This window comes from Kickxella alabastrina (assembly GCF_025024165.1).
Source record: "Kickxella alabastrina strain RSA 675 chromosome Unknown BX661scaffold_26, whole genome shotgun sequence".
In the NCBI taxonomy this organism is placed as follows: domain Eukaryota; kingdom Fungi; phylum Kickxellomycota; class Kickxellomycetes; order Kickxellales; family Kickxellaceae; genus Kickxella; species Kickxella alabastrina.
The window spans coordinates 41,135-61,224 of NW_026251497.1; the positions used below are offsets into that span (position 1 = coordinate 41,135).

Below are 20,090 nucleotides of genomic sequence, written 5' to 3' on the forward strand. Positions count from 1 at the left end.
AAATAAAATGTGAAAAAGTCTGGCGTCTGTCCTCTCAACTGTTTTTTTCTTCCTTTCTCTTTATTCTCTGCAAAATACTTTACTACTCTTTACATTTTTTTCTACAAGATTCACAGCGAATTTAGTCATTTGCTCAAGCTATATTTTATAAACGGCTTTTTTTCTCTTTTGCAAAGCTAACCAGCAAAAAATAAAAACTTTTTTATTATTCCAATCTCAATTTCAGCTGAATTGAAAAGATAGTATATTTCTCACTCCTCGATAATCAGAGCAGAACCCTTTTTTCTCTTTTCTCGACTCACTCGTTCATGCCTGAGAACTTCAAGAACATTTATCGACGCCCTGGCAACAACCACAGCTGTACGCTTATATACCAGAAAACCCATCGCTAATACTATTTCTTATTAACTGACCGACTTCCAAGATGTCTGGGCAAATCAACATCCGGCGCGATACAACCGACCAGTTCTACCGCTACAAGATGCCCCGGCTGCAGGGCAAGGTCGAGGGCAAGGGGAACGGCATCAAGACTGTGCTTCCCAACATCATCGACGTCTCGCGCGCGCTCAGCCGCCCGCCGGCGTACGCCACCAAGTTCTTTGGCAGCGAGCTCGGCGCGCAGGTCAACATCGACGACAAGAACGAAAAGTACATTGTCAACGGCATGCATGAGGTGCCCAAGCTGCAGGATCTCCTCTTCACCTTCATCGACAAGTACGTGCTGTGCGGCAACTGCAAGAACCCCGAGACTGATCTGATCATCACCAGGGAGCACAGCATCATCCGCCGGTGCATGGCTTGCGGCCAGTGCACCGACGTCGACATGCGCCACAGGCTGTCCACGTACATCATCAAGAACCCGCCGCCCAAGGAGAAGAAGGGAGGCCAGCACGCGTCGGCCACAACCAACGGCAACCCTGCGCAGGATGGCGGCAGCAGCGAGGCCAACAGCGGCGACGACAAGGACTTTGAGCTGCTAGCCGGCGACGCCGCCAACCTGAAGCTCGACGACGACGACGACTGGGACATCCAGCTCGACATGTCCGAAGAGGCCGTCGCCGAGCGCCAGCGCGTGCTCTCCGGCGGGATCAAGCTGAGCGCCGGCGGTGAAGATGAGGAGGCCGACCCGTATGACCTGCTGGGCGACTTTATCAAGGCCAACAAGGACGCCTCGGACCGCGAGATCTTCGAGAAGGCCCAGCAGCTGGACCTCGACAAGAAGCACCGCGCGCTGGTTGTCGTCATCATGTGCCTGTTCGACGAGCCGGCGTCGGTTGTTAAGAACGTGGCCAAGCGCGACAAGATCCTGATGGCGTTCGGCGACAGCGACAAGCACCAGCGCGCCATCATCGGCGGCTTCGAGCGCGTCATCGAGGCCAACATGGACAAGCTGCTGCCCAAGGCGCCGGCCATCTTCAAGGCGCTGTTTGACGAGGAGGTTGTCGAGGAGGACGCGTTCCTCGAGTGGGGCAAGAAGCCGTCCAAGAAGTACGTCGACAAGGAAGCCGCCAAGCAGATCCACAGGGCCGCCCAGCCCTTTATCACGTGGCTCGAGGAGGCCGACGAGGAGGACTCTGACGAGGACTCTGCGTAGACGCAGCTTTTTCAGTTAGTTTCTTTTATCTTTTTCACGGTTATCAATGGTATAGTTTTCTGGCCAGCTCAGCCACGTCGCGAACAAACGGCCGCTTGGCCGCGTCCGGCTCCAGCATAAACGCGACCAGCCGCGCAATACGGCCAGAATAGATACTATCGCGCGGCACGGTGTAGTTGGCGTTGATTGCGGCCAGCGCAATGGACGCGCCAGGCCCGCCGCCGCCGCCTGCAAGCGGATGCTCAAACGGCGTGTGGCCCCAGGCGAGCGCGAACAGAAGACAGCCCAGCGACCAGACATCCGTGCGCTCATCGAGGGAGCAGCCGCGCTGCACGTCGAAGAGCTCCGGCGCGCGGTACAGCATCGAGCACTGCTCGGCCGCATCGTCCTGGATGCGCAGCGCCTCGGAGCGATCGCGCACCGTGAGGCGCGCTCGCGCAACGCTGCCAAAGTCCATCAGCACAGGTGTGGTGCCGTCGTCGGACAGCATGATGTTGGCCAGCTTGATGTCCCGGTGCGCGTACCCCGAGGCATTGGCCTCTGCATCCCCCCGACGATACGCGGTCTCTGCGGCTGCATCCCCCCGACGATACGCGGTCTCTGCGGCTGCATCCCCCCGACGATACGCGGTCTCTGCGGCTGCATCCCCCCGACGATACGCGGTCTCTGCGGCTGCATCCCCCCGACGATACGCGGTCTCCGCGTCTCCCTCCCCCGACGATACGCGGTCTCCGCGTCTCCCTCCCCGAACTCGTGCATGTGCCGCACGGCCTCGCAGACGCCCAGAAACAGACGAACGAGGGTGTCCTCGTCCAGTGGCCGCCCTGTGTCCTGGCTGCGGCGGACCGCATCGAGCAGCGTGCCCTGGCGGTAGAGCGGAAACACCATGTACACGGTGGTCCTCTCGCCATCCTCCCCCCCATCATGTATGATGCTGTGGTCCACCATACGGATGATATTGGGGTGCTGGAACTTGCCATACGCGGCTATTTCGCGCCTTGCCATTGCTAGCGCGTCTGTGCCCCGGTGGCAGACCATCTTTTTTATAGCGTAGTGCGTCTTTTGCGGGGTTTCGCCCAGCAGGACGTGGCTGAATCCACCTTCGCCTAGGCGGTCCACTATGCGGTACTCGATGTTGTTGATGGTCAGCCGCTGCCGGCTTTTTTGGCTGGCGAAAAGCGGGCGCATGCAGAGCGTGGATGTGAGGTCGTCGAGGATAGAGTAGAGCGAATTGAACGACATATTTTTGAAAAGAAATAAATTATGCTGTAAAGGAATATATATGTGCAATTTGATGTTGTTTTGAAAACTGCTACGTGGGGAGAACGAGAGATTCTGTGCGTTAGCGAGAGCAAGGCGGATTCCAGCCCGTTTTTCGCAACGTGTTGTTAAATGTAACGTCATTGTTGGCATGAAATGATCAAGATGATCGCAATCAAATAAGTGCGCTTGGCTTGGCTTGGCTTGGCTTGGCTTGGCTTGATCGCGTACTAATTTAATTAAATATTTTGGGTTTGGGTTTGGGTTTGGGTCTGGGTTGGGTTTTTTTTCTTAGCCAACGAAAAAAAATGCCGCGTGGTTAAGCTGTATGCCGAAACATACAATTTTTTTAATGTTTTTTTTCGAGCACAGCAAAAAAAAATTATCACCAAAAAAAATACGTTTGCAGTCCAGTCCCGCTCACCCTTTACTTGTTTTCTTTCCTCCCCTTTTCTCTCTTTTTACAAAACGCGCGTTTTGTCTTTTTTATATACAAAATTTCAAACATCTTTTTTTTTATCATTTCTCTTGACAAAACCGTAGTCTTTTATTCTTTTTAGTTCAATTTTCCTCTCTTTCTTTCTTTCTTTCTTTCTTTCTTTCTTTCTTTCTCACTTTATATTTCTATTATATATATTTTTTTACCCGAACAAAATATGGCACTGTTTGACGAGAAGGACGAGGCTCTAGTAAAGACCTTCCTCTTCAACAAAATTGAGAAAGAGTAAGCATTCAAAGCAAATGAAAAATAATGAAATGAAATGCTGATTTGAAAAATAAAATAAACTTGACATTGCAGCACCAACAATGCATCCTTTTTACATTCACTAACACAATCACTTGTCCTTTCCCCTTCTTTTTTTGCTAGGTGCGATGCCGACCCCAGCATAATGGCTGACTACATCCTGGTTACACTGCAGAATGACATGAGCGAGGCCGAGCTAAAAGACCACTGCAAAACCGACCTCATCGAGTTTTTCGGCGACCAAACAGACGCCTTTGTGGAGACGCTTTTTGACGCGCTCAGCGCGAAAAAGTACCTTCCAGCCTCAGCTACTATCGCAGCCCCTTCAGCACTTCAGGCGGAGTTTTCGGTGCGGGGATCTTCCGAGCGGCACCAGGGCACACAGCGCGGTAGTTCGTCCGACAGACGGTCTCCAGATAGGAGCAACGGCAGGAAACGCAGCAGGAGCCCGTCGGCACGCCACAGCCGGTACGGTGATAGGGACAGAAGGAGTCCCGATAGAAGGAGGAGTCCTGACAGGAGGAGGAGCCCGGAAAGGCGGAGAAGCCCTGAAAGGCGGAGACCGGCTAGGGAGCACCGCGATATTGATATTGACCTGCTCAATGGCCCCTTGCAACCCGCTAATGATCGGAAGCAATCGGCACCGAACAATTTCCCTGGCAACCAGCAGAGAGTCGGGGCGATGCCCCAGCAGCAGCAACAACACCAGAACCAGAACCAGAACCAGAACCAGAACCAGAACCAGAACCAGCAGGACTTTCAACAGAACGTTCAGCCGCAGCCGCAGCAGCAGCAGCAGAGGCAGCTTCGTCCGTGCTACGACTTTATGCGTAAGGGCAGCTGCCAGCGCGGTGACTCTTGCAGGTTTGCTCACGTCACGGCCGAGCAGGCAAAGATGATGGGCCAGGCGCAGGGCCCGGGCTCGAACCAAATGCCGTTCATGCCCCCTGGCATGCGCCCGCCATTCATGATGCCTCTGGGCAACGCACTCCCACAGCAGCAACAACAGAAGCAGCAGCAGCAGCAGTACCGCCAGGGCAGCTACCCGATGCAGATGCAGCCGCCAATGATGCAGCAGCCTCAGCAGCAACATAAGCAGCAAGGGGCCCACGACATGCAGCCAATGTCACAGACGGCTGTTTTTGTCAACAACATCCCTGACGAATCATTGTCAGAGCCTGCTGTGCGCGCATTCTTCTCCAAGTTTGGAACAGTGACGGAGGCACGGATCGACTACCACAAGCACAACGCCATTGTCGACTTTGCCGAGCCCTCAGCGCAGTACCAGGCGCTGAACAGCCCAGACGCTATTTTTAATAACCGCTTTGTGCGCGCCCACCCGGCCAGACTCAGCCTCACATCCGCCGGCGATCCCACCCTGGCCGCTGCCGCCGCCGCACAGCAGCAGCACCAGCACGGCTCAGCACAGCCAGCAGCAGCAGCAGCAGCAGCAACCCAGGCACAGGCCCAACAAGCGGCAGCCCTCGGTGGTGCTGCGGCCCCACCAGTGTGGAAGCCAAAGTCAGCGGCTATCAAGATGGCAGAGATGATCGAAAAGTACGTGGAGCAACAGAAGGAGCTGATGAAGAAGCTGACGACGACCAAGGACATGTCGCCGCAGACACGCAAGATCATCATGGACTCGATCACCCAGATCCAGCAGAAAATGAACGATATCCGCAAGCCCAAGCCAGCGCCAACGGCAGCAGCAGCAGCAGCAGAGTTCAAGGCGCCCGAGCCGGCAGCCGAAGAGGCAGCAGCAGCTCAGGCGGCCACCGCCGAATCCTCTGTCGCCACTACCACTGCCACTACCACTGCCACTTCCTTGGAGGGCGAGAAGGAGGCGCTGGAGATCAAACTCAGGGCGCTTCAGGACGAGGCCCACCGCCTGAGCGTTGGCAGCAGCGCTATTAGCATGCGCAGTGGGCGTGGCGGCAGCATGCGCGGCGGCATGGTCAACCGTGGATCGATGAGTTTGGACAAGAGACCGCGGACGCTTGTTTTGCGCGGGGTCGGGCAGGACGCAGCAGTCAGATTGGACTCGGAGATGGCTCAGTTTGGCGACGTCGAGGGCATTGATAAAGTCGAGGATCGGAATGAGCCGCCCTTCACGTTTGCTGTTAAATTCAAGGCGCGGTGGGAGGCTGAGAATGCCATGAAGGGGATTGAGGCTTTGGACTCGTTTTCTGGCGTTAGTGTTGATTGGAATCAGTAGATACAAAACAACTTCTTTACGTTTTTGTGTAAATGTTTAATAATTGCTCGAGGGGTTACAACACTCCTCCGCCCCCAAGGTGAAGACTTCATACGCGAGTATAATCTCGTGTTTTTTCCTTCTTTTTTTACTTTGAATTATTTTTCTTTCTATGATCATCAGAAAATCACAACGGAAAAATATGCAACACCGTGTGTATTGCAAACATTACTTGTTTTGGATTGGAGATAAATAAAAAAGGTTACTTTGATATTTTTCATTTTATTTCTGCCGAATGAAATAAAAATATCAGAGTCTCTTTATATTCTCGCATCCACGTTATATGAAATTTCCCTAATCAAAAAAAAAACTATGTGAGAAAAGAATAAATGAATGAATGAATGCGTAGCCCTGTTTAAGGTTAGCTTAAGAAGGGATATGAGAGAGCCAACTGAGTGAGTAAGAGACGAATTTCTTTTTCTGCTGTTTTTTGGCTCTTGAGAATATGTTTTTGCAGAAACAAAATGTTGCAAACATCCAGCGCTTTTCTTCTAGCATTTATAGTCTTTTGAGAATAAATAAAAATTAAAGTGCTCTTTCCTGCCTGTATAGCACGTCTATCTTTTCCCTCTTTTTCTTCCTTTCTCTCTCGCTCTCTCTCCCTCCAACTGAAGCATCTTTTTTGTATTTCATTTTGTAAAAAAGAAAATGCCCTTTGACAGTTATCCTCACCCACACAATCAAGATCCAAGCGCGGATGCCAGCCAGCATCAGCAGCATCAGCAACACTGGCCGCCGACTCTTCCACCGTCAGCCGCGCATCAAGCGCCCATGTCTGAGACTGACGCCATCTCTGTTGCTTTTCCAGCCCCCATTTCAGCGCCCATCGATCCCCACACCGTCCTGAGCTCGCTCGACACCAACCCCGATGAAGTCATCATCGGCGGGATCGGCTCCTGCTTCACTGTCACCGGGATGCACGTGCAAACAACACGCGACGCCCTCACGATCTTCGAGGCGTGCCGCCAATCCGTGCTTCCACGCGTCATCCGGCGACTGAACGAGAGCGAGAAACAGCAGATCAACGACGGCACCATCGTTGTTTTCGACGAAAAGGAGGCCAAGATGAAGAGATGGACGGATGGCCGGCTCTGGACACCATCGCGCATCCTAGGCAACTTTCTTGTATACCGCGAGCTGGACCGCAAATTGCAGCCAAACCAAGAAGGAGCCAACGAAATCTTGCGAATGAGTGGCTGCGGAAATGGGGTCAGCAGTAGCAGCGAGTACAAACGCCCTGGGACAATCGCCAATAACAAGGGTGTGTTCTATCCAAAGAGTGGCGGACTGATGAAACGCACCATTTCGCTGGCTGTTCCAGAAAACGAGGCCGAGTATTTGGAGAAAATCAAGGATGGCGACAGGGTGCCCCGGGTGCCTAGGGTACACCAGCAGCATCTTATTTCCTACTTCCGCGCCGAGACTTCCGCTGTGCTGCCCACGCCGGACGACATTGAGGAGCTGAGGAACCTGCGCTTGCCGCTGCCCTTGCTGCGCATTCAGAGGTTCCGCAGACCCGTCAAGATCGAGGTCGTCGGGGATGATGGCGACGCATACAATATTTATGACTCGGATGTGGATGAAGAAAACGAGGACTCGGTTCGATTTGCAGGCAGACAGCCCTTGTATTCGTCATCGTCGCCGATGCCGCAGACTACAGCACCCATGCCGTTGCCCACTCATACCCAAGATCTTGGCAGCGCAGATGCTAGCATCCAGCAGCAGCAGCAGCTTCTGCTACCGTCGCTGCCGCCGCCGCCACAACCTGAACAACAACAGCACCGCCAAATTTTTCCACCAGGAATAATGCTGTCACAGACTTTGCTCATGCAGACGCAGATGATGGCAACCCCCGATTACCAGATTCCCACTACGCAGAACATGAACACCCAATCATCAGCGCAGCTCCAACCTCTGTCTCTCCAATCCGCCGATGCCATAGCCACAGCCGCCGCCCTAGCCAACTTTACGCCATCAGCGGCCTCCTCCTTGGCCTTTGACAAGCACGCCGGATACCTGTTCAGCACAGCAATATCAGCAGCAGGAGGAGAGGGGGGAGGAGTTGGTAACGATAATACCACTAATCAGGAGTGCAACTTTACGCAACCGCATTATTTATCGTCAGAAGACATATATGCTGCACCACAGGGTATGGCTGATGCGACAGCGTTTAACGCCAGCGAGGAGCTGCTGATTAGGACAGAACTTGGTGAGCAGCTGCAAGCTGCTGGTGCGCTGGAGATGACAGCAGATCAGATGTCGTACTTTAACCAGCTTTACGGGTTTTCACAGCAGCAGCAGCAACAGCAACAACAGCAGCAGCCGGTTGTTGTGCAAAATCCCGAATCATCATCGCAAATGGTAAATCCGCAGCACCGTGGCCAGATTGAATGTGCTAGTTATAGTCAAGAGGACAAATAATGTGTTTTTTTGTCTCAATGTATATCTTTTCAATGAATGTTTAAAAAAATTTTCATAATTGATAGGGGTAAATAATAAGAGATTTTGTTTGTGAATTGATATGAATAAAAGTGTTTAGAGGGTGGACTTGACAATGTAACGGGGCTGCTCTTGGTGCTCGGGAGCGTTGGCCTGGTAGGTGTTAGTGCTGGGAGCCTTGTACTCGGTGCTGGGGCCATTGGCGTGGTAATCGCCAGTGGTGGGAGCCTTGTGCTCGGTGCTCGGAGCCTTGTACTCGGTGCTGGGGCCATTGGCGTGGTAATCGCCAGTGGTAGGAGCCTTGTGCTCGGTGCTGGGGCCATTGGCGTGGTAATCGCCAGTGGTGGGAGCCTTGTGCTCGGTGCTGGGGCCATTAGCGTGGTAATCGCCAGTGGTAGGAGCCTTGTGCTCGGTGCTCGGAGCCTTGTACTCGGTGCTGGGGCCATTGGCGTGGTAATCGCCAGTGGTAGGAGCCTTGTGCTCGGTGCTGGGGCCATTGGCGTGGTAATCGCCAGTGGTGGGAGCCTTGTGCTCGGTGCTGGGAGCCTTGTGCTCGGTGCTGGGAGCCTTGTGCTCGGTGCTGGGAGCCTTGTGCTCGGTGCTCGGAGCCTTATACTCGGTGCTAAGACCATAGCTGCCAGTGATCGGACCATGGTTGTGATGCTCGCCAGTTATAGGATCATAGTATCCAAAGCCTGGGTTATTGCTTCCAATGCTAGGACCATTAGTAGGGTATTTGCTAGAGTCAGGTGCCTTGTATTCGGTGTTGGGGCCCTGGCTACCAGAGCTAGGGCCAGTGTAGCCGGTGTTGGGGCCAATGTTGTAGCTGTTGCCGTTAACATTGTCATAGTTGCGATTAGTGGGATAAATAGTGTCAGTAGCTTTAAAGCCAAGAAGACCGTTGACAATACCCCCGACAGCACCGGTGAGAGGAGAGATAAGATCAAGGACGCCTCCAAGAAGACTGGTGGGAACGGGTGCGGCAAAGGCCATCGAGATAGTCGAAAGCGTAATGGCGAATGAAATATTGATGCGCATCTTAAAAAAGAAAGGAATTAGACGTTAAAAGGTAATGAGTTTCGTAGAGGTTATGAAAGGGAATGTAAGGGGTGTGAAAGTGTGATGTGGGTAGCGGATGTCAAAAGAATAGATGCGAAGAAGACGCGTATTAAATACAGGTTCGATATTGGCGACTCTGTTAAAAATATTTTGGAAAATATTTAGCCAATACACTAAAAAATAAATTGCATACGACAATATTGCGACAATATTTCAAGTAACGGACAAATGACCCCTGTTTGATTCAGCAAGCATTTTATTGTATAACTTTACGGCATTCATATTATATATTTTGTTTTGATATTTTGCTAGGAGTACAATATGCTACAATTTATTCATCCTTTGCAGGCTTAAATTGTAAGTTGTTTGCTTATTTTAATATTCATTTGTTTATTTTGAAAAATAAAACGGATTAGTTGTGTGTCGTGAAAAAGCTCTTATTCCTTATCAATTGGCCAATACACACAAAACAAATATCGGGGTTGTTTTGTTTTAGGCTGACTATTCAAACAATATTTTTAAGCCTGCATTAATGTCAAAAACATGCAAGGAGTGCGCCTTTAAAAGAAAATCCAATGCTATTGTGTTACAAGCCAAGCCATTGAATGCGCCAACAAGAAAGAAACCAGCCTAATCAAGAAACAAAAACACACAGGCAAACACATGCACTCCCCCTTTTCTGTCATTATATTGAAAATGTCCATTGTATGCACACTTCCATGTCGATATAAAAGTTGATTTTATGTTTTGCGACATCTTTCCGCTATTGTAATTTCCAGATATAACAATCGGTATGTGGCTTTATATAAAAAGTGTTTAATATATTGTCTTTGTGATGCTAACTTGAAAAATATAAAATTGCTATTTTAAAAATGGAGAGGGGGCCTTGGGTTTTCATAGAACAATGGCAATCTCGCCTTCAATACGACAAAAGGTGACGGTACAATGAGCATTAGGCAATCGACTTGTTTTTTATCAGTCAAACAAATTGCAACATTGGGATATGGTAGTGGCTTAATATTTTTGACATTTTGATGATCAAATAATAAAATATAGTCTGCGTCTGGTTATCAAATTCGTATATTGCTTCAAAGTTAATTTTCAGAGTAGCACACGGCCCGAGACATTGGTTATGAGCAAACAAAAATATTTGATGCAATAAAAATTTTATTATGAAAAATGTAATAGCACATGTCAAAATTAGTATTATTAACAATTTGAATTGATTTATAAAAAAAATGTAAAGACCAAAACTACTCAGCAGTTTCCTCGTAAACAGCGCCTGCGACTTAGGCAGCAACAGAAGCGGAGCCATCAAAGACAGAAATTACCCGCGACAAAAGCACGCTTGCCCAGGTTTTAGTTGTAGGGCGCGTCATGCTGCTTGGCGACGTTGCTATAGTCTCTGGTAGGAGACTGGGGACGAACAGCTGCCTGCTTGTCAAAGCCGGTCTTCTCATTGAGAATTTCTCCGACAGCAGCAGTGATCGGAGCGATAGCATCAACAACACCACCAAGTACTGGTGCCGGTTTGCCACCTGAGCTAGAGCCACCTGAGCTAGAGCCACCTGAGCTAGAGCCACCTGAGCTAGAGCCTCCTGAGCTGGAGCCACCAGAGAAGGGTGCGTCACGCTGCTTGGCCACGTTGCTATAGTCTCTGGTAGGAGACTGGGGACGAACAGCTGCCTGCTTGTCAAAGCCGGTCTTCTCATTGAGAATTTCTCCGACAGCAGCAGTGATCGGAGCGATAGCATCAACAACACCGCCGAGTACTGGCGCGCCAGGGATTGGGGAGGAAGCGGCAGTAAAAGCGAGCGCAAAAATAGCAATAGCGGATGTCAGACGCATGTTTGAGTGGTTTGTGGATAATAAAAGTGTATGATGGTACTGCTGAAAAGCAAGGGTAAAAGCGGGAAGGTGATAATGTTAAAATAAGGACTAAAACTACGATAACAGGAGGGGTCTAGGAAAAAATCGTTTGATGGGCCTTCGTCTGGTTATTTATGTATACCGCCCTCCTTCATTTCCGATGTTCTAGTGGATATGCAATACGACAATTACTTCAGTTGTGCATGTACACTCTTATTGTTGTCGAAAGAATCTGCACAAAAGACTGACCAAATATCAAGCATTGTATGGTATCCAAGCCACCAATTGGATATGCTAATAGTATATAGTATTGTATTTTAATTGATTTTCAATAAAGAGGGATAGTCATTATGTTTACATGTGCTAACGTTTGTTCACGTTTGTTATTGCCAACAAAAGTTACAAAACTGGCTGCAACAATAAGGTAAATGGAAATGAAATAAAATTACACCTACAGCCTCGCATATTAAATCTGCAACTTTACATGCTCAGGTTTCCACTTTTATTTTTGTAATTTATGACCACCATAGAAAGGATGTATTGTCAAGGATGCCATATTAAATACGGCAAGCGCATTCGCCAGAGGGACCAGATACGCCACTATGTTGACACTTTTGCTTATAAATGCAAATAATGAAAACAAGCAGATATTGCACTACATGATCCCTATTTGCATTCTCTTTTTGATGATACAAATTTGTTTTTGTTGTTGTAAACAAATCATGTTTTTCATGAGCAAACAATTCAAACGGTGACCGCATTGTGGCAGTTAAAAGTGCCATGCCATCCGTATTGCTGTCAAATAAATACAGTTCGCGTGTTTTCTTCGCGCGGCCTCGTATCCTCATTACGAGATAGTTTCATCAGATCAAAATGGTCGATTGAATCAGTGAAGCGGATCAGTGAAGCGGATCAGTGAATCGAATCAGTCGGCAAGTGTGCTGAAGGCATGTGCATGAAAACTTACGATTGAGTGTGTGCGACTATTTGGAGGTGTGAGGTTTAATGTAGTCCAGACACAAGTGGCGGCAGCATTGATGTTTGCAAACAAACACACGGATGATTGCATGCCCAGCACTTTAACATGTGCATATTATATTCCTTTTGCAAGATCAACATTTTGGATGAATGTGGTGCTTTCGTTTACTTGCAAACGTATTATCATTTTGGTACTTTTATATAACAGACACTATTAACTCGCTTAAACAGAAATGGGACTCATGCTTCAAGAGTTCATAGAGGCACCGTCGGTGTACGCGTGCTTGATCTGCAGGGCGCACATTGCAAAACGAGATGATGTTATCTCGCGCACGTTCCAGGGCCGCCTCGGGCGCGCTTACTTGACCGAGTCAGTGGTCAACGCGCGACTAGGTGAGGGCGAGGATCGGCTGCTGATGACCGGGATGCACACGGTGTGCAATCTGCACTGTCGCCTCTGCGACTCAGTCATAGGCTGGAAGTACGTGCACGCCTTTGACAAGTCTCAGCAATACAAGGAGGGCCGGTATGTGCTGGAGCAATCGCGAATCTACTCAATCGACCAGCCGGTGGAGGTGAGTGCCGACGTGGATTTGCTGCAGCTAGCGAGCTGCGAGCTGGGTGCAGACGTTACCAGCTCGATGATGATCTAGCACGCTCAGCAACTTGTGTGCAGAGCCCACTCAAGTATTTTTAATAGCCTTGGTTTGCAGGGAATTTCATGGTTTCAAAGATAAAATATATTGTATCATTTATCAAGCGTCGGCAACCTGCACACCAGGGCCACGGGTCGAGCTCAGGTAAACACGGCTGATAAACTTGGCCCGGCTGCCCTTGGAGTTGGCGCGCACCGACTTCATAACCGTGGCAATGTTGGCGGTGATGTCCTCTGCAGAAAAACCAACCTTGGCAACGCCAGTGTGGACGATATTGGCCTTGTCGGCACGGAAGTCCAAGGCGTTTTTCGAATACCGCACAGCCTCGGCGACCTCGCTGGTGACAGTGCCCTTATTAACAGTGGGCATCAGGCCCTTCGGACCCAGCATGCGGGCAATCTTGGCGACCTTGGGCAGCATCTCCGGAGTCGACAGGCATTTGTCAAACTTGACCTCGCCATCGCGCACCTTGTTCACCAGGTCCTCGCCGCCAACATAGTCTGCGCCAGCAATCTCGGCCTCCTTCGCCTTCTCGCCCTCAGCAAAGACCAAAACTGTAATGTCCGACTTGTACGCCATCGGAAGAATGCACGAGCCGCGGATCGGCGGCTGGCCCTTCTCGGGAGCGCAGTGCACGTGAAGCTCAACCGTCTGCTTCGGCTGACCAACCTCATACGCCTTGAGAATCGAGATCGCTTTCTCCAGTGGGACCGAGTTTGGGTGGGGTGCTGCCTTGCGCTTGGTGGCGTACCCTCTGCTGCTATCGCCGGCGGCCAGTGTCCGCAGAGACACAATTCGTGCTGACGGCAGCCTGCGTGCCAGCGGCAATGTGAAGCGCGATGTGACGGACATTTTTTAAAATTGAAAGAATATAAGCTGAATTGGAAAAAAAAAACGAAAGCGAAAACGAGAACGAACACGAACACAAGCACAAAAACGAACGCAACAGCGCAAAGAGCAACAGGTACCAAAATGCAATTAAAAAGAAGCTTTGAAATTTAGGTGCGAAAAAAAACACCATAGAGATAATAAAATGCTCGAATCGATTCGATTCGCAGCGCGAGCAAGCGCTATTTCCATTTCCTGAGCCCCCTTTCCTTTCCTTTCCTTTCATTATTTTTTTAGCATGGGCGCAAGGATCAACGGCGATATGATCACAGCGGATCAGATCACCGGATGAACCAAATTATATTAGCACATGCATGGTGCTCCAATGATCAAACGACGTCACATGCGGGATACCAAGTTGTGAAAGAGGAACAGCAGATCGAGTGAGCGAGCGAGCAAGCGGGCGGAGCATGTCTCAGCCAGCCAGAATATTTAGTAACCAAAAAAGGAAGACTTGCCTAAAAGGATAGCGCAAGACAAAAAATAAAAGGGTGAGGGATTAAAGTCCTTTGAATATCTTTTTTTTTCCCCGCCTGCCTACTACTGTATAATGCCTCTGGTACTGCTGTTGATGTTTGCTTTGCCATTGTGTCCTTCAAGAAAGCGGGTGGCGTGTACTGTAGAATGCACAATATGTCAAAGCGCGCGATCTTTTTAATCGTCAATCGAAAAAATAGCATAGCACAGCACATCGCATTCGACCCAAACCAAGTTATGGCATGTCAAGTACCGCCAAGTACTGGCAGGCCAGGTCGTTCAGTCATGCTTGGTTTGGCGTAGCCCGCAAAATAAAATGATATAGTGCACTCAATTAATTCGATTATAATTTTATTTCGCTGACCATGTGTAGTGTGCGTTATGCGCCAGAGCGCGTTTATAAAAGCGAGCGGCGGCATTTTTGTTGCACATCATCACTTTGCTCCGGCCATTTCTCCCGAAGGTTTCTTTAAGTCTTCTAAAGCCTGTTTTTGGCATGTCTCTCTTCTCTTCTTTTTGTTTATTTCCCCTCATGTGTGCACGCACTTCCCAACTTCCCAACTTCCTCACTTTTCTCACTGTCTCTCTCCATTTCCCCCCTGTTATTCCATTTTATGCACACTGCATTCTAGAGCCTTTTTCATTTCATTTTCTATCTAATTCCAGCCACTGCTTTCAAAGCTCATTCCTTTCAACATTTTGTATTTACTTCCCCCCCCCTTTACTCGACACGGTGACTAAATGTCGGCAGAGCACAAAAATGTGGTTGTAGCAGTGCGGTGTCGGCCGTTGAATTCGCGCGAAATAAAGAGGGGCGCCTCGTGCCTCGTGTCTATGGGCGGTCAGCAGACAGTGCTCGACAAGCCCGAGGCCTTACACAATATCAACAGCAATATTAGCAGCAAGCCCGTGGACAAGACTCGGCGAACGTACAACTTTGATTACTCGTACTGGACGGCCGGCGACATCAACGATTCTCGGTACGCCAGCCAGGAGGTGGTATTCAACGACATCGGCCACTCAGTGTTAGAGCACGCTCTGTCAGGGTACCACTGCTGCGTGTTTGCATACGGCCAGACGGGCAGCGGCAAATCTTACACGATGATGGGCGGCAGCGGCAAAGAGGCAGGGCTGATTCCTCGGATATGCGAGCAGCTGTTTGCCAGGGTCGCCAGGGGCACCCCCGACGCTTCGTACCGCATCGAGGTGTCATATCTGGAGATTTACAACGAACGGGTCCGCGATCTGCTCAACCCGCAAGGTGCGAGCAATCTGCGAGTGCGTGAACACCCGTCGCTAGGACCCTATGTCGAGGACCTGACAAAGGCCGCGGTCGACTCGTACAGCGCTGTGTTCGAGCACATGAGTCAGGGCAACAAGGCGCGCACCGTGGCCGCCACCAGCATGAACGAGGTCAGCAGCCGGTCGCACGCGGTGTTTACAATTGTCCTCAGCAGGCGCTCGGCCACTGGATCTGCCGGCCAGATCACCGAGCGTGTGTCGCGCATCAGCCTGGTTGATCTGGCCGGCAGCGAGCGTGCGGACGCGACAATGGCGACCGGCGTTCGGCTAAAAGAGGGCGCCAAGATCAACCAGTCGCTGGCAGTGCTTGGCAAAGTAATATCGGCGCTGGCAGATCGGGAGAAGAAGCCACATGCGGACAGCACCAAGACAGCCACGCGCGAGTCATTCGTGCCATATCGCGACAGCGTGCTCACATGGCTGCTCAAGGACTCCCTCGGTGGCAACTCGCGCACGTTTATGATTGCGGCAGTGTCCCCGGCCGATTACGCCGAGACACTAAGCACGCTGCGCTATGCCGACCGCGCCAAGCGCATTGTCAACCAGGCGACGGTCAACGAGGACGCAACGATCCGGCTGGTGAGCGATCTCAAGGCAGAGGTGGCCCAGTTACGGCGACGCTTGGCGCAAGAAGAGACCAGCAAGGACCTGGAAGACCAGCTGGCAGCCAGCGAGAAGCTAGTCGTCGAGCTCAACACGACGTGGGAGGAGAAGCTGTATCGCACGCAGAAGATCCAGGCCGAGAGGGAGCGCGCGCTGGCTGCCCTGGGCATAGCGGTGGACACAAACCGCGAGGGTCACGGCGTTGGGCTACACGCGCCTCGGGATATTCCGCACTTGGTCAACCTCAGCGAGGACCCACTGATGTCCGAGTGCCTGGTGTACAACCTCAAGCCCGGCAGAACGCTGGTCGGGGCGGGCGACGACGTCGACATTCGGCTGGGCGCGTCCGGTGGCGTGGCGCCTCTGCACTGCTACTTTGAATATAACGCTGCCAGCAGCACCGTTCTTCTGCACCCGCGCGACGAATGCCTGGTGATGGTCAACGGGCAGCAGGTCCGGCAGCCAAAGGAGCTCAAGTCGGGATACCGCATGATTATCGGCTCCTCGTTTGTGTTCCGTCTTAACCATCCGCAGCAAGTGCGCCAGGACCGCCTGCGAGCGGCCGACAGCAGCCAGGCTGAGGAGTACATCGACGACAATGCGGATTGGCAGTACGCGTGGAACGAGGCCCACCCGGACAGCACGCCAAACCCGGGGCCATACTACTCGCCAAGCAACTGGAGCGACTCGCAAAGCGAAATGTCGGACGTGCCTGACAACACGTCGTCGACCGCATATTCTGCGCTGGCCAGCTCTCACCACTACGCGCACTTGCACGCCCCCGAGGGCAACCTCCGGCGGCCGTCGTCACAAGCATCTGTGCGCCGTGCCATCAGCATCAGCACCGGTGCGCCGCAGCGTCAGCGGCGCAGCTCGGTGGCAACCGACATTACAGCGCTCCAAAGCTCCTCGTTTGATTCACGACAGCGGCCGCGCGGTCAAACCATTTCGGGGCTTAATATCTCGGGGGCACGACCGCCCAGGCGACTAGGGCCCTATGTGTCTCCCGTAGAGAGCAGTATTGCTGCCGAAGCGCGCGAGCGGCAGATGTGGGAGAGGCGCCTGGCACGGCTGGTGCTCGCGCAGTGGCGGCGGCACAAGCTAGTCAAGGTCGGTGAGACGATGCTGCGCAATGCTGTGTATCTGAAGGAGGCCAACGTTATTGGCAAGGAGCTCGGGCAGAAGGTGGTCTATCAGTTCGCCATTCTGCGCGGCGGCGCTGACGTCTATCCGGCCTCGCCACTCGAGCCGGACGCGCTGCCAGCGCTGCTGTCGGACTGGGACACAATCAACATGCCCAGTGACAACGACACCGCAGGCGGCGGCAAAGGGTCTACGTGGCAGACCAAATCGCTCGGCCATCCGCTGCTGGACTCGTCTGATGGGACGGTGCCCGAGGTTGTTGTCAAAGTGCTGGACATTGGGCACACGTGCTGGTATGTGTGGTCACTGGCCATGTTCCACGCGCAGCTCGCCAAGATGCGCGGTCTGTCGACAGTAAAGGGCTCGTACCGCGCGCATCTGGTGCTGGATCCGTTCCATGCCACCCCTGCGCCGCGCTATTCGTGCATCGGGTCTGCGACGTACCCTATCTGGCCCGGCGACCGGCCGTACTCTGCGAAAATTGACGCCCCCGTCATTGATTCGCTCAGCGGTCTCGAGCGTGGCCGCATGCAAGGCAGCTTGGCGGCGCTGCCCATCCGCCAGAGCAACAGGGCGGGGAGCGCACGCGCGTGGAACGTAATCGTGCATGTCAAGTCGCTTAATGGCGTCAGCGAGAGCGAGATGACAGCAGTTCACTGCCGCCTTCGCTTGACTCGAATGCGTGGGCTGCTTCCGACAACACCCACGGCGATTGATGACACGAGTTTGGTGGGCCAGCCTAATAGCGGCCAGCCATCTGCGCCAAACTCGCCGGTGATGGTCAGCGTGTCAGCCGACCAGGCTGCCCGGCACAACAGCCCGCTGGCAGGCTTTGGCAACGGTCCAGTCAATGTGCAGTTTAGGCAGCAGTGGACAATTGACATGCTGACGGTAGACACGTGCGTTGTCATCGAGTTTTTTGGAATTGCGCAGCCGCTGGCCTTGCGCCGGGCATTCCATGAGGATGTGCAGATTGAGCAAGCGCTACAGCTTGGCGTGCCGCTGCAATTGGGTGGCAACGGTGGCAGCAGTGGCATCAAGTTGGGCTGTGAGGCCGAGTCGGCCATGTCAGCAAGCCAGAACCTTCTTGTCGAGCGGCTGCACGAGGAGGAACTGTTTGTGGACTCGCAGCATGAGCTCGCAGTCTGGGTGCGTGTGCTGGAGTTGGGACTCGACGGACAGTGGGAGCGTGCGCCGTGCAGTGCCGCCGGACTTACCTCGTCAGCGGCTTTTTTGATGCGGCAGGGGCTGCAGCGCCGCGTGGAGGTTGTTGTCGGTCACAACGCCAGCAAACACCTTCATGTTTCCAAAGTCATTGGCCTGCGCATTGGGTGTCCCGTTCTGGTTGACGAAAAGGGCCGCCTTGTTGGTGGTAGCAATGGAATCAGCAGTAGCAGCAGCATCGGCGGGCAGGGCGGTCGGATGATGGCAGACCTGCCGATCACCAGGGCGCTGCTGGCCGGAGACAGCGATGCCGGCGGCTCAAGGCTGGACAACCGCTGCTTTGTACAGGTCGCTGCTTCGTGGGACACATCTGTATTTGGCTCGCGATTGCTCGACATGCCTACAGGCAAGGGCATGCGCGTCAAGATGTCGCTCGAGTTGGCCCTGGAGATCGACAACGGAGCCGGCCCGTTAAGCTTGATCACCGACATTTTTGTGCAGATTCACTCGCGCCAGGCAGCCGTCGCTGGCCGCGGCTGGTTGGCCTCGATTGCAGAGAGCGCTGGTGGTCTCTTCCGCCCCAGTAGCGGTAATGGCAATGGCAACAGCAACAACATAAGCATAAGCAGTGGAGCTGGCAGTATCTACGGCGCAGGCAGCATTATGCGCACTCGGAGCAGCATCAGCATATTAGACATGATGCGGGCCTCGTCCGACGCCATTAGCAGCAGCAGCAGCAATACTGACAGCCCACCGCTCAGCGATCCCATGTTTCGCGTGTTTTCGGTTACGCTCAGCCCGACCGAAACCGTGCGTGGCAAGGGCAATCTCTGGCGCCTGAATACGGCTAAAAAGTACGTGCGCGGCGAGGAGACACTGCTGCCTTGGCAGCCCCGCAGTGTGCGCTTTGTTGACGAGTATCACCGCCAGGAGCACGAGGACGCCTGGCGCCTGTCGGTGGCACGCACCCGCGAGCACCTTGAAGCCCTCGGCCCGCTTGCATCCCAGCCGGCTGACAAGGCCGCAGTGCAGCGTTCCTTGGACCACTCGTTTCCCAGTGAGTCGCAGCCGCCGCTGTCTACGCGGCAGCAGCGGATCCTGGACATTGTCTACGAAGCTGTGCGCAGAATATCAGAGTTCCGTCGGATTCCCGAAAGCAGCCTCGGTCTACAGCAGGAGCCGCTGCAGGACAGCGTGCACACCGATCGTGGCGGTGGCGAGATCAACAGCAGCAGCGATCATATGGACCCCGATAAGCTCAGAAAGCAGGTTGTCAGGCGCCTGCCCTGCAATATACTCCCTATCTCTATGCAGGGCCACTTTTGCCATCGCGGCTGGGTTGACATCCTGGACACCAATGCGGCGCCCGACACATGGACCAAAAGGTGGTTTGTCGTCGAGCGGCCTTACATATTCGTGTTTGTCGACAAGGACTGCCGCTTCCTCGACAACGTCATCAACATCGCCTCTGCGCGCGTCAGCGTCGACCCACACGTCTCCGAGATGCTTGGACGGCCAAATGTCCTGGCGCTGTACACCAACACCAACGCGTACTTGCTCAGCCCGCCAGCCGATGACGTGCAAAAGTGGATCTCGGCCATTGACGAGTGGTATTTTATGCTTATATGACAGTATTTTTTTGTAACATTAAAACCATGG

General features: G+C 52.5%; 9 protein-coding genes across 9 annotated transcripts; 5 read left to right on the forward strand and 4 right to left on the reverse strand.

Moving 5' to 3' along the window:
• Window positions 1-424: 424 nt before the first annotated feature.
• Window positions 425-1,594, forward strand: BX661DRAFT_200437 (domain found in IF2B/IF5-domain-containing protein; the record flags this gene model as incomplete). The annotated part of the gene is made up of 1 exon (XM_051538412.1): window positions 425-1,594. The coding sequence occupies one exon, from the start codon at window positions 425-427 to the stop codon at window positions 1,592-1,594; it is 1,170 nt and encodes a 389-aa protein (XP_051389267.1).
• Window positions 1,595-1,646: 52 nt separating this feature from the next.
• BX661DRAFT_135847 (kinase-like domain-containing protein) lies at window positions 1,647-2,746 on the reverse strand (the record flags this gene model as incomplete). The annotated part of the gene is made up of 2 exons (XM_051532665.1): window positions 1,647-2,260; window positions 2,287-2,746. Coding segments are annotated over 2 exons (1,074 nt in total), but the record flags the coding sequence as incomplete, so codon positions are not given.
• A 681-nt stretch (window positions 2,747-3,427) lies between these two features.
• Window positions 3,428-5,319, forward strand: BX661DRAFT_226475 (uncharacterized protein; the record flags this gene model as incomplete). Its single annotated transcript, XM_051538971.1, has 2 exons — window positions 3,428-3,578; window positions 3,723-5,319. Coding segments are annotated over exons 1-2 (1,665 nt in total), but the record flags the coding sequence as incomplete, so codon positions are not given.
• A 1,182-nt stretch (window positions 5,320-6,501) lies between these two features.
• BX661DRAFT_207329 (Gti1/Pac2 family-domain-containing protein) lies at window positions 6,502-8,274 on the forward strand (the record flags this gene model as incomplete). Its single annotated transcript, XM_051538658.1, has 1 exon — window positions 6,502-8,274. One exon carries the CDS (start codon window positions 6,502-6,504, stop codon window positions 8,272-8,274), a length of 1,773 nt encoding a protein of 590 aa, XP_051389270.1.
• A 42-nt stretch (window positions 8,275-8,316) lies between these two features.
• Window positions 8,317-9,581, reverse strand: BX661DRAFT_60088 (uncharacterized protein). The gene is made up of 2 exons (XM_051539306.1): window positions 8,902-9,581; window positions 8,317-8,541 (listed from the first exon to the last, which is right to left on the reverse strand). The coding sequence occupies exons 1-2, from the start codon at window positions 9,328-9,330 to the stop codon at window positions 8,389-8,391; spliced, it is 582 nt and encodes a 193-aa protein (XP_051389271.1). The 5' UTR covers window positions 9,331-9,581; the 3' UTR covers window positions 8,317-8,388.
• A 1,129-nt stretch (window positions 9,582-10,710) lies between these two features.
• Window positions 10,711-11,199, reverse strand: BX661DRAFT_173081 (uncharacterized protein; the record flags this gene model as incomplete). The annotated part of the gene is made up of 1 exon (XM_051533835.1): window positions 10,711-11,199. The coding sequence occupies one exon, from the start codon at window positions 11,197-11,199 to the stop codon at window positions 10,711-10,713; it is 489 nt and encodes a 162-aa protein (XP_051389272.1).
• Window positions 11,200-12,431: 1,232 nt separating this feature from the next.
• BX661DRAFT_145989 (yippee zinc-binding/DNA-binding /Mis18, centromere assembly-domain-containing protein) lies at window positions 12,432-12,851 on the forward strand (the record flags this gene model as incomplete). Its single annotated transcript, XM_051533142.1, has 1 exon — window positions 12,432-12,851. The coding sequence occupies one exon, from the start codon at window positions 12,432-12,434 to the stop codon at window positions 12,849-12,851; it is 420 nt and encodes a 139-aa protein (XP_051389273.1).
• A 51-nt stretch (window positions 12,852-12,902) lies between these two features.
• BX661DRAFT_60096 (LSU ribosomal protein L1P) lies at window positions 12,903-13,880 on the reverse strand. Its single transcript, XM_051539307.1, has one exon. The coding sequence runs from the start codon at window positions 13,704-13,706 to the stop codon at window positions 12,954-12,956; it is 753 nt and encodes a 250-aa protein (XP_051389274.1). The 5' UTR covers window positions 13,707-13,880; the 3' UTR covers window positions 12,903-12,953.
• A 786-nt stretch (window positions 13,881-14,666) lies between these two features.
• BX661DRAFT_187577 (uncharacterized protein) lies at window positions 14,667-20,090 on the forward strand. The gene has a single exon (XM_051537247.1). It carries the CDS (start codon window positions 14,961-14,963, stop codon window positions 20,058-20,060), a length of 5,100 nt encoding a protein of 1,699 aa, XP_051389275.1. The 5' UTR covers window positions 14,667-14,960; the 3' UTR covers window positions 20,061-20,090.

Excerpts from the sequence above, each read along its gene's own strand:
- BX661DRAFT_60088 (XM_051539306.1), bottom strand. The coding sequence starts at position 9,330 with ATGCGCATCAATATTTCATTCGCCATTACGCTTTCGACTATCTCGATG. Across the intron at positions 8,542-8,901 it reads GTCTTAGCACCGAGTATAAG|GCTCCGAGCACCGAGCACAA; the intron begins GCTCCGAGCACC and ends ACCGAGTACAAG.
- BX661DRAFT_60096 (XM_051539307.1), bottom strand. The coding sequence starts at position 13,706 with ATGTCCGTCACATCGCGCTTCACATTGCCGCTGGCACGCAGGCTGCCG.
- BX661DRAFT_187577 (XM_051537247.1), top strand. The coding sequence starts at position 14,961 with ATGTCGGCAGAGCACAAAAATGTGGTTGTAGCAGTGCGGTGTCGGCCG.